This window comes from Apium graveolens, chromosome 2, assembly GCF_009905375.1.
Source record: "Apium graveolens cultivar Ventura chromosome 2, ASM990537v1, whole genome shotgun sequence".
Taxonomy (NCBI): Eukaryota; Viridiplantae; Streptophyta; class Magnoliopsida; order Apiales; family Apiaceae; genus Apium; species Apium graveolens.
The window spans coordinates 134,838,176-134,849,942 of NC_133648.1; the positions used below are offsets into that span (position 1 = coordinate 134,838,176).

The 11,767-nt window shown below is 33.7% G+C and overlaps 2 protein-coding genes across 2 annotated transcripts; one reads left to right on the forward strand and one right to left on the reverse strand.

Moving 5' to 3' along the window:
- The first annotated feature begins 2,532 nt into the window (after positions 1-2,532).
- Positions 2,533-7,671, forward strand: LOC141707870 (ubiquitin-conjugating enzyme E2 2-like). The gene is made up of 5 exons (XM_074511287.1): positions 2,533-2,786; positions 2,880-2,905; positions 6,284-6,373; positions 6,528-6,616; positions 7,246-7,671. Exons 1-5 carry the CDS (start codon positions 2,548-2,550, stop codon positions 7,372-7,374), a joined length of 573 nt encoding a protein of 190 aa, XP_074367388.1. The 5' UTR covers positions 2,533-2,547; the 3' UTR covers positions 7,375-7,671.
- A 240-nt stretch (positions 7,672-7,911) lies between these two features.
- On the reverse strand, positions 7,912-10,926 carry LOC141707869 (membrin-11-like). The gene is made up of 4 exons (XM_074511286.1): positions 10,644-10,926; positions 9,854-9,974; positions 9,614-9,763; positions 7,912-8,561 (listed from the first exon to the last, which is right to left on the reverse strand). Exons 1-4 carry the CDS (start codon positions 10,880-10,882, stop codon positions 8,400-8,402), a joined length of 672 nt encoding a protein of 223 aa, XP_074367387.1. The 5' UTR covers positions 10,883-10,926; the 3' UTR covers positions 7,912-8,399.
- Positions 10,927-11,767: the final 841 nt, after the last annotated feature.

An 11,767-nucleotide genomic window follows, 5' to 3' on the forward strand; every position in this document is an offset into this window, starting at 1 on the left:
ATCTCTGAGACTATAACTTGTGGTGTGTGTGTTTATTGTGGGGTCGCAGTACAGAGTAATCGATTATTTATTAAGATTGGGTGTTATTAAGGGAAATGGAATTCGTGACAACCCGGATCCCCGACCCCGGATTTGGGGATGTTACACGAATCATTCTTGCCATGACAGTGACATCAAAATGGACTATGAGGCAGCTTGACATCAAAAATACTTTCCTACATGGTGAATTAAGTGAAATAATCTATATGGAACAGCCTCCAGGATTCAAGAATTCTCAATTTCTTGATTATGTGTATAAGCTTAACAAATTAATCTATGGGTTAAAATAGGCCTCGAGGACTTGGTTCGACAAACTGTCAAGATTTCTTATTCACTCTGGTTTTAATTGTAGTAGTGCAGGTTCATCATTATTTGTCTTTCAAAAAAATTCCATAATCATTATTATGCTAATTATATTGATGATACAGTGGTCACATGAAATAATGACTTTTTTATTCAACAACTTATTGGTGCTTTAGTTCGCAAGTTACATTATTTCTTAGGATTTGAAATCCAATATACGAACACTAGTATAACACACTCTCAAAGAAAATATGCCAAGAAATTAGTCCGCGAAACTGATCTAGAAGCAAGTTTTCACTTTAACACTCCCATGACTATGAAAGTACAACAAACTGACAAAGATATTGTTAAATTTGAAGTTAAAACATATCAAAGTTTAGCTTGAGCACTTCTCTACCTTACTCACACTCGACCCAATATAACTCATGATGTGCACAAGATATGACAAAAGATACAAATTTCAACAGTAGGTGATTTCAAAGGAGTCAAGTGGATAATTAGATAAGTTAAAGGAACCTTAAATTTTGGTCTCAAATTTACTAAACAAAGCTCTCTCAACCTTTATGGCTTTAGTGAGGCGGACCGGGGTGGATGTCCAATAACAAGAAGAAGTACTTCAGGCTACTTCATTTATCTCGAAGAAAATTGTGTTTCTTGATCTTCGAAAAGGCAACCAACAGTTTAAAGATCTAGTTCTGAAGCGGAATATAGAGCGTTAGCTACAGCTGCAGCTGAACTTACATGGCTCAAATTCATCCTTCGGGATATTTGAGTCAGGTTACATCAACCATCACAACTATTTAATGACAATTTAAGTGCTTTATGCATGACTATAAATTCGGTTTTTCATCCTCGATCTAAACATATTGCCATTGATTATCAATTTGTTAGAGAAAAAGTAGCTTTTGAAGCTTGGTTACCAGATTTGTATGATCATCTCAGCAGATAATCGATTTTACTAAATCGTTAGCTAAATCTATCTTTTAATATTTGCTTGACAAACTGAAGTTCATGTGCTCCTTCCCTCCAACTTTAAAAAGGGCGTAAAGGCATCAAATCAGAACGTTATCGACATGAAATCAGTAAAAGAATCAATTTCAAACAGCTAGTTCCGAAGATGTCTCCAGAAGATTATAGTTTGATTAAGTTTTCATATTGGTCTCTGTATATATGGTTACAGTTGATAATCACTGTTGTATTTTTTTTATGTCGCTTTTTCGTAAATTAACTTTTGTGTGTATCCGTATATAAGGGAAGGATTCTTCTATTTTGGATTAAGAAAATGAGATTTTAATTTTTCAATAATCCTCTTTAATAATGAATTTCAAAATAACTCACAACAAAACAACCCCTTATTTCTATTATTTCATCTGTATTTAAGCAATTAATTATGAATATTTAATAAAAAATAAATATACTAAATAATAAATATACTAAATTAATAATTAAATTACTATAAAAAAATAAGGAGTTCAGAAATATTTTAAATTAGATATATTCATTTCAACCATAATCGAACAACGATACTTCCATCCCATACAAGCTAACCCAAATTTGATTTGAACACTTATTTTTAACCAAGCGATTCCTAATCAGTTTAAATTAACCTTCATATTTCAATATTTCTTTTGAAGCAGTGGATTTTACATCTGAAAATGTCCACAAAAGCACAATATTATATGACAAATTCTAACGGCTCTTATATTTTTTTTATTGCATTTATCCTTAGAAACTATTATCTTCTATCTTTATCAGAAAAATTATCCGCATCCGTATCCGAGAAAAAACGGATATTTTCCGTTTCCAAAATAAAATGGATATTATCTATATCTTAATCTGACAATTGCGGATATAGATATAGGTAGATTTGTATTCGAATTATCCGTTTGACGACCCTACTCAAGTGGTCAAGGGCTTATTTTTTATAGTACCGGGTTTCGATTCTTGTTTATCCCGAGATTTGTTAGAATACATAGTCAATTGTAAGATATATAAGCCTAATTACTAAAAAAATAAAATAAAATGAATATATATTTGATTCCGGGATAAAATATTCTAATAAGACATCTTTTTTGTTTTGTAAAGGGAAACATATTTATCAATAACAATCAATCTCCTATAAAATATTCTAATAAGAATATTCTTTCAAAAAGAAATGAAATAATTAATCGGAATATAAAAAAAAAGTATTTTAATAAGGATAGTATGTTCCAACAGCAATCGATCTCGAAAGACGGTCTATATAAAAACAACAAACAGCCGGGTAAACAAATATCATATCAGGAAAACGGGAGAGGCGGGAGGAGGCTAAAACGGAGGATGTCAACGCCGGCGAGAAAACGATTGATGAGGGATTTTAAGAGGCTGCATCAAGACCCTCCTGCTGGTATTAGTGGTGCTCCTCATGACAACAACATCCTCCTCTGGAACGCCGTCATTTTTGGGTACCCCCCCCTCTCTCTCTCAATATATTTGATATAGGGTTAGCTTGGGTTATATTTGATTTGTTTATTGTTTTTTTTTTGTTGTTTATTCAGGCCTGATGATACTCCCTGGGACGGAGGTTAGTTACTTCTTTTCGGCTTCACTTAAATTTGTCATCTTTATTCGTCTTTACGGTTTACGGTATTGCTTGGATTGTGATTTTATATTATGTGGCATGTTTTATTATTCTTCTTGTGTGGGTATGCTTCTGTAACTTTGTCATATGGGTTTTTTAGGGATTTTTGATTTTGTGAATTCTATTGACCCCCTTCAAATTGGTTCTTGCCTTTTAATTTGTTTTTTTATGTAAATTTTGCTTTGGTCCTGTTTATTAGTCAGCTTTCTCTATTTATATAATTGCATCAAAAATGTCTATAGATCTCAATTCTCAACGAAACATTCTGTAAATAGCCAGAAGATTGCAGAATATGCAGAAAGGCTTTAGGGGAATCTAGCCACTGCAACTAGTTTCCTGTTTGGTCGGCGAGAACTGAATGAAAAATTGTGAACACATTCAAAGTGAAAAGAGAGTAGATGAAGTTAAAATTTTAAATGTGTAACCATTAATCAGCTCGAGGACTAGGTTATCTGATCAACCTGCCTGAGGTGTGTTCCCATGAGTCGTGCGACTTACATAGTGAGGCTACAAGCGCGTGTAGATGAGGTGACTTGATTAGCCCAAAATCAAATGGAGTTAATTATACCTGAGAACATATATGAGAAGAAACCCTAAATCAGATTGCTTTTTTCCTTATGTAGTCAACAGTCTCCGCCTTTTAGATCTATTACTGAGTTTGGCCTAGTTCTTCATTTATATTTCCAAGTTGGTCACTTATGGTCCGTCAAATATGTTTCTACTTCATCCTTTCATTTTTGATCTCATATTGTACTGATTTTCTGCCAAGTTCGGTATATAATTTTGACGTGTGTACATAAAGTTGATATATATGTATATGTGTAGCTATATTACTCACCAGTATAGCAAATATATATAGATGTAATGTTCTCTATATATGTTATAATATATGCAATATATATATATATATATCTTATAAATTTTAATGCAATATTTTTTTTTCAGACAATGTGTATGTTATACGTGTGCAATGTGTACGATGTATTTTTTTTGTATTTATATATATGTTATATATGTATCTATTGTACCTGGTAATTATTTACAGTTGTATAATTTTTATATTCATTCTCTTTGTAATGTGACTTTAATTTTTTTTTCCCGGTAAATTAAAAATCATATTAATAAATTACTTTTACAATGTTTTGTTATGATCTTGTTGCCATCTTCAATTAATGGCAAGTACCAATTTTACAAAATTAGTTGTTAAATTTCTGATATAATGTCCTATTAAAAATTGCAATTAAATATTTGAACTTGATTTATTATTTGCATGTGTAATACCTACATGTGTGTCTATATTTTTTAAGCAATATCAACTTGTGCGCTTCACTTCGATTAGGCGCACACCTCTCCTCAACGTGTAGGCTCTTAAGGTCTCGCCTCTTACCTTTATTAACATTGCTCTTGATCCATTACAGACGTAAATTACTCACCGTAATACTGAACATTTTTGCAAGTCAAGTGCAGATCATTTGTAAACTAGTCCTTATACATTTGTGATATATTACTTTTTTTTTTGGTTATACATCGAGATGCAGTGCTAGCTTATTAATGTGGTAACACTTAGGTGATGAGTTTTCACTTTTCAGGTCAAACTTTCGTGTTGGATGTAATAGTCTTGTCAATAACTAGTGTAATGATCTTTTAATATTGCTATTTCCTATAAACACACAGCGTACTACTGATAGTACCTATTTATAAATATGTCCATTACTGTAATAAATTTCTGTGTGCAGCCAATTTAGACGAAGTGGATGGGTCCATAAGGAAACCCTAAACAGGCCGCTGTCTGATTGGTACACGAAAGTGACTGTTGACAAAGTTTCTTGACTAAAGAAACATGCATGTTTGTTGAAGCGAAATAATATATATAGTGGACTCTGAGTATCTATGTAAATAATTAAATTTGTGACATCATTATTAGATATTACTGTTGCGGTATCTTTAATAAATAGTTGGAATAAAGAATTGTAGTTTCCAATATGTATTTGATAGATATATTCTCCTCATTCTTTTGCCCCAACACCTAAATCAATGCATCCAGTTAAGGCGGCATGTGTTTTCCTTCGATTTTCCTCGGAAGAAACATATTTGGTCGGGTTGCACCAGTAAAAAAATAGTTGAAGACTGATCAACCAAGTTGACTCCAATATACTACAGACACCTTTAGTTTTTCTTAAAAGGTCAGTTCACTCATCAGGAATACACCAGTGGGTGACCCAACAACCAGCGGCATCCACCTCTCTGAATAGCTTTTAACTAAATCCTGGAAAAGTTTTAGCACCTAGTCAGGAACTAAGGGTACTGAGTTGCTAATCTGAGTTATTTTTCTAGGTCTTCTCTGAGCTTGCACATAAGATAACAGAGAGATTAGGATAGAAATAGAGTAGTTTTAGCAGACATTTAGAGTAAGAACAGAAAATTAGAGAGGGATTCAAAGTTATCTTGTAGGAGAAGATAGTTTTAGAGAGAGAAACCAGTTAAAAACTAGAGAGAACTAGAGAGAGAAGCAGATTGGTGGAATTGAAGTCCCATTTTCCTATCTTCATTAAGCATAATCTGGAAATACAAACAAATCTTGCTATCTATAGGCTACCAGACTAACACATAGGTATATCTTCTCAGTTCTTATATATGCAAGTTGCAAGAGCGGGCAATGATCCTCATATTCCTTTGCAGATAAAATTAAAAACTAAAATTGTAGATGATATTTTACGTAAGTAAACTACTCTTATGGTAATTAATTTATCTTTAAGTGGGGGTTAAGGAATGAACCTCTAGATATTGTGCTGATGTGGCTGTTCTCCAGTTTGTCTGAACGAATGTGGCTGCTTTGACTTCACAAGACTTAGTTTATGCTCCAATAATAGTGTATCCAGTTATAAGTTCCCCTTATAATAGTGCTTCCAGTTAGAAGTTCATTCATTCGCTGACCGAGTGATTATGACCTCATCTTTCAAGTTTAATGGTAGCATTGTCTTGGATTTTTATGTACTATCCTGCATAAATGTGGCATGTATACATAAAATGCAGTCACCTTTTGAATGATATCATGTTTTACTTGATAGAAGATCTAGTTAAATTATTAGTAATAACCAAACACGGGTTTTTTTATATTAATGCTTAATGAATATACTGGGAGTCCTTGAATCTTCCGTGGTACCTTTAAATATTTAGCTTTTAAATTAATAGTTTATTTGTCACACTAATAGCTAACAAAATTTTGGTAAAGTTCAACCTTGTTTTTCTGTTCAGTTATTTTGTTAACTTTGTTTTGATATTTTATTACACTTTGTTTAATCAGCTTCTTTGTGAATGCAGGAACGTTCAAGTTGACTCTGCAGTTTACGGAGGATTACCCTAATAAACCACCAGTAGTCCGATTTGTCTCCAGGATGTTTCATCCTAACAGTGTGTTTCTTCTTATAATTCATTTACATCTTTACTCGACCTTAAGTGTGCCATTACTTGATGGCCATGTATTTTCTAGTAACCGTAATTCATTATATGTTTGTTTTTTTACTATTGTGGCATGTCATCATCTAACTTGAGGGATTTTAATCAGTTTATGCAGATGGAAGTATATGCTTGGATATCTTACAGAATCAGTGGAGTCCTATATATGATGTGGCTGCTATTCTTACTTCCATCCAGGTGTGCCTTTTGGTGTATATATTTATTGCTTGTGTATAAGTTGCATATATCTTTTGGGAATATGTACTGCCTGTTAGGTGAAGCCTTCTTTGCCACTAAGTATTCTAGTCTACATTTATGTTCAGTTCTCGTCCTTATTTTTTTTAATTCTATTTGAAGTATGGGGTATTGATAACAGTGGACTGGTTGTTTTACTTGTTTAGATAAATAAACTATATAATTGATGTGCCTAATCTATACTTGGATGCGCATTGCTACAATGCTACTAAAATAATATTAATTTGCAATACCATCCTCCATCTAATAATTGGTTACTACCATTGTTTTTTATGCAAGTAGCTACTACCTATAATGATGTAAAATAATGTTCTCAACCTTAAGGGTTTTTTGTTATGTGAAAATATATTAATATGTTCTGTTGAGTTTTCTTCTTTTCTTATATTTCAGTGGTTTTCAAGTGTTTTAAGGTGTTATACAGTTATACTGGGGGATGTGGGGATGGGATATATTGATGACAACTACCTTTTTCCATTATTCTTCCACTCCCTTTTGTTATTATTTACTTATTATTCCCACTTTGAACAGTAATGCTTCAGTATGCTAATTAATATAAAAATTTTGTTTCTCAGTCTCTACTTTGTGATCCAAACCCAAATTCCCCTGCAAATTCTGAAGCTGCTCGTATGTTCAGTGAAAATAAGCGGGAGTACAACCGAAGAGTTCGTGAGATAGTAGAACAGAGCTGGACAGCCGACTAAGTTGCATAATTGTACATTATGCATTCGTAGTTGCAGAAGGGGTGTGCTTTTATTGGACAAGAATTTGTGCTTTGTTATTACTGTTTGCCTTGCTTTTAAATGTTGCTTCCGGGGGAGCTGCAAACACTGTTGAACATCTTATACTTAGCTTTCTACGAGTCTTGTTCATGAATGCAAGTATGTGGATATAGGCAGTTAATAGGACCTATTGTTGTTTTTATGACTTGGATTATATCAGTAAATTGTACTGGATTTGGTGTTTTGCCTTTGCTCAGTATTTGAAACTAGATTTGCTTATTCAAGTCTTTATTTTTCCCCTAGGTATGTACGGTATGATGAATTCCAATGCCATTCTGCTCTAAGCATTGTAAAAGGAATTGTTGTTGAAACATGAAACAAACAACTTAAAATTGTTTAATACTAGAGAAATCAAATTTATGGAAAAACAGAACTAGCTTTTCTGCAGATCCATCAAAGAGACCTGGCCCTAGACTATGCATGACAATGGAAAAGCCTTTTGCTTGGCGCAAAAAACAGTAACAGTGAAAGTGTTACAAATTTGAGAATGGTTTCAAACAGATTATTCAAATACAACATTCGGCGCTTTGATCTTATGAATGCACATCCAAAGCAAAAAAAGATTGAAAATCTGTACATTGGCAGTTGAGGCTACTGGAACCTGAAAGTTCGGAAAATCATGACTATACAGATTTGACCATGTGCTAAATTAAGATTCAGAATCCGTGAAGATCAGAATTGATCACAATCTGATTTCCACAGCTCTCCCCACAGGCCACAACCCTCAGGTAACGCTGTTTGACAAAGCTCATGGGCTCCAGGGTGCATAATATGTATTAGTGTGGTTTCCAAAGCTGATGTAATCCACACTATCTACCAAAAGCTATGATACACTTCATATGAATATCACAGAGCTGTTTTTAAAATCTTCCTTTCCGATCAAAGAAAACTCCAGATAAGCGAGTAACTAGAGAATCTATTTAAACTAGAGACAGACTGAAACTTAATCACCGTGTCCACCTCCAGAAAGCAATTAGTATGATAATTGACAAGGCCATGCCTGCATATTTAATCCACTGGTCAACACGATTTCGCCTCTCTATAAGCCTTAAAACAGAATTTGATAGCCCCAGTGTGTTGAGAACATCCAATGCTTTCCGTTGAGCTTTCTGCATTCATATGAAGTTCTATTGAGTGCATTAAAGTATATCAGGTAGATGTGAAATTACTCAGTGGTAGTTAGAAGTTACTTATATAAACTTTTCTGCATGCATGTTAAGTTATTCAATGTGTTAAATAAAATAAATATTGATGTATAATGTGTTTATGTGAAATAATAGTTCCTTCACTGTAACAGCCATTTACTCTCTATACTGGTTAACAGTGGCGGATATGAGAAAAATCTCATACTGAAGTTTAGGACAGATTCTAATAGATTTTCTAAGATATAGCTATACATATATCAAAGAAATCACTTAAAACACATGCAGAAGCTAAATGTTTTACTATAGTACAAGTGAAGATCCGTCTGCCAGCCATCCAGTACTTTTTGCCTGAATAATTGCTTCCCATCTGTTTGCAAGTATGCATGTAATGTGTATGTGATATATTCTGATATAGACACATCATATGTGCGTGTTAAGGTAGTGCTTGTTAAATATTAGTCAAAAGTAAGGAGGCTTCAGCAACATGTGCAGCTGTCATCTGCATGCATTTTCATGGCTGCAAGTGAGAATCAAAATTGAGATGAGGCCAGGAGTGGCACAGGTCCAAGGTCTCATTATGGAGGATATAAACATTCGAATTTAACCGAACAGAGGGATGCTAGAAATATTAAATGTTAGATTTAAAAAATGACATTTTTGATGTTCTATTTATTAAGATGAAAAGTCGATCATGTTCAGATCTAATTCATAACATAATTGATAAAACCCTTCATAGACAGTCAATGGGGTATGAGGGTGTGTACCATCCACTAACCCAGGTGGGCATGATAATGTTACAACTCTCTTCTTCATTGTAGATAAAACTGCTAGCGACCAAGCATCTATACAGTACATATATTAAAATTAAATCGAGGGATCTTCAAGTGGCTATTAGTAGCCTTGGCAAATAACCTTGCAAAAATAAATAAATTAAGACGACTTGTGATTTTGCACTACATGCGGCAGGATGATTATTTCATAAATAGGATTTGCAAAGTAAAAGTCAATGTGCCTACCTTCAAACGATCTCTTTGTTCAGCATACTTGGATAGAATAGCTACTCCAGTTGCATTAGCTTCTTCCAGCATCCTTGAAGAATTACGAGCAGACTGCATTGCTTGTGCTTCCTCGTCAAAAATTCTCAAAACATGTGATGATTCCCCATTCTATAACAATACCGTTCAACTACATTAGAATCGAAAGACACGAGAAATATTCCACAACATAAATCTACAGAAAGAGAGAGAACTACATACAGCTCTTCCCAACAATGCTGCCCTGTCATGAGCTTCTTGCATCCGTCTTTGATGGCGTTGAAAGTATTTGTCCAGACTGTCTTTCAAGGAGTCAGCCTCTTCGGCCACTTGTTCCACTTTCCTACATAAGCAAACACATAACCCAATGAGTGAGTAAAAAACATTCCAATATGAACTCTAAAGCAACTCAGTAAAAAACAGCGATGAATCAACATATAGTGAATTCACATTATTGTTCCAATCAAAACTCTTCGACACGCTTCTCAAACACCAATATGTCAAAATATTCCTACACACAACAATCATGAGTGCCACACTTGTAATATAAATACTCCTATATAGCACAAGTAGCCAAATCAAGCTTCACAAGGTTAGCATCATTTCAAAACTAGAGGCATTTTTAGTAGCATACCATTTCCAACAGAACATCTAGGATGATCAATCGATCTCACAGAAACAGAAGAGAAAACATACAAGTACTCCCCTACTAATTTACGACATAAACACATTTACACAACAATCAATTCACAGACACACGCTCTTAACTCATAAACATAGATGATAGATCAAAACAGCTAATTACAAACTTCGGTGAGTGCAACAGTTAATGTAGACAATTCAAGCTTTACAAGATCGCAAAATTCACAATATCGATTACGCTAAGCACTTGAAGAGCTCACACACACACACAAACACAAACAAAACTAATAAATGAAAACTGAAAAAGTCGAATTTAAACCTAATTAACAACGTGTAGATGAAGATACGATGAGGATGGAATTGAATAGACCTTTTCCAGAGATCACGCTGAGGCTTATTAGCAACGGAGCGCCAAAGGAGATCCATATTGGCGCAAAGAGAGTGAATCTGAGAGACATCTCGCTCAACGGAATAAGAAAGCTCCGGCGAGTCGCCGGCGGAAGTGGAGGAATATTCGAGACGCTCGAGGCGTTCCAGGCCATCTCTGGATTTCAATAACAACTTTTTAGAGGATTGATATAGCTCTGACAGGGTTGTTCCTCCTCCCATGCTAGTTTGGTGCCTTCCACAATGAATCTACACAATTTTGTTTGTTTTCCGGAAATGTTAATTCCATTTTTTAATTTCCTTACGGGTGACGTCACGTGACAATATTAATTTATGTAAAACTAGCATAATAACAATATATCAGAATTTAGTGTATAATTTTTTTCAAATTTCAATTTTTTTATCATTAATAAATGAAGTATAGTTCTTAATAATTTAGTTATAATGTATAAAAAATAGAACTGTAAATAATTTATGTTCAATAAATATCTAGACTCTATAATGATGATTTATTGTATTACAATTCTTCTTCTTCTTTTTTCAGGCTTGATGTTAGGAACTGTCTATGTCAGGAATCAGGAGTTATCAAGGCGTAAGGATCTGACAGAGGAATTGTTAGGATATTATCATCCGTTGATAATCTATTCAGTCATCCGTTGATATCTATGTATGAATATCCGTTGAAATTATAACATATATCCTTTGATCAGGTTATCCGTTGAGAATGATTTGGATGACAAGTCAGAACTGCGAGATAAATCAGAAGGTGTTGATTAATAGGGTCGTAATTGATTTAGATATGTATAAAAAGTGGTAGAATTATACTGTAATATATCTTGTGATTGATACTGATTGATTATAGCTGTGTGGTATATAAACACATAATAGGTTAAAACTTTATGTGTGGTGCTTAACACGAGTATTTGCATAACCTAGAAACTCTTAAGAATATTGTTCTTGAGAGAGTTTTGTAACAGTTTATCAAAGATCAATATAAACTGTTATATGATTCATATGTTCTTACTTTACTTTCATAATACAACGATTTGTTTAGTAATTTTATCCAATCCCTCTTAAATAATTATTTTAGTGGGCAACAAGTGGTAT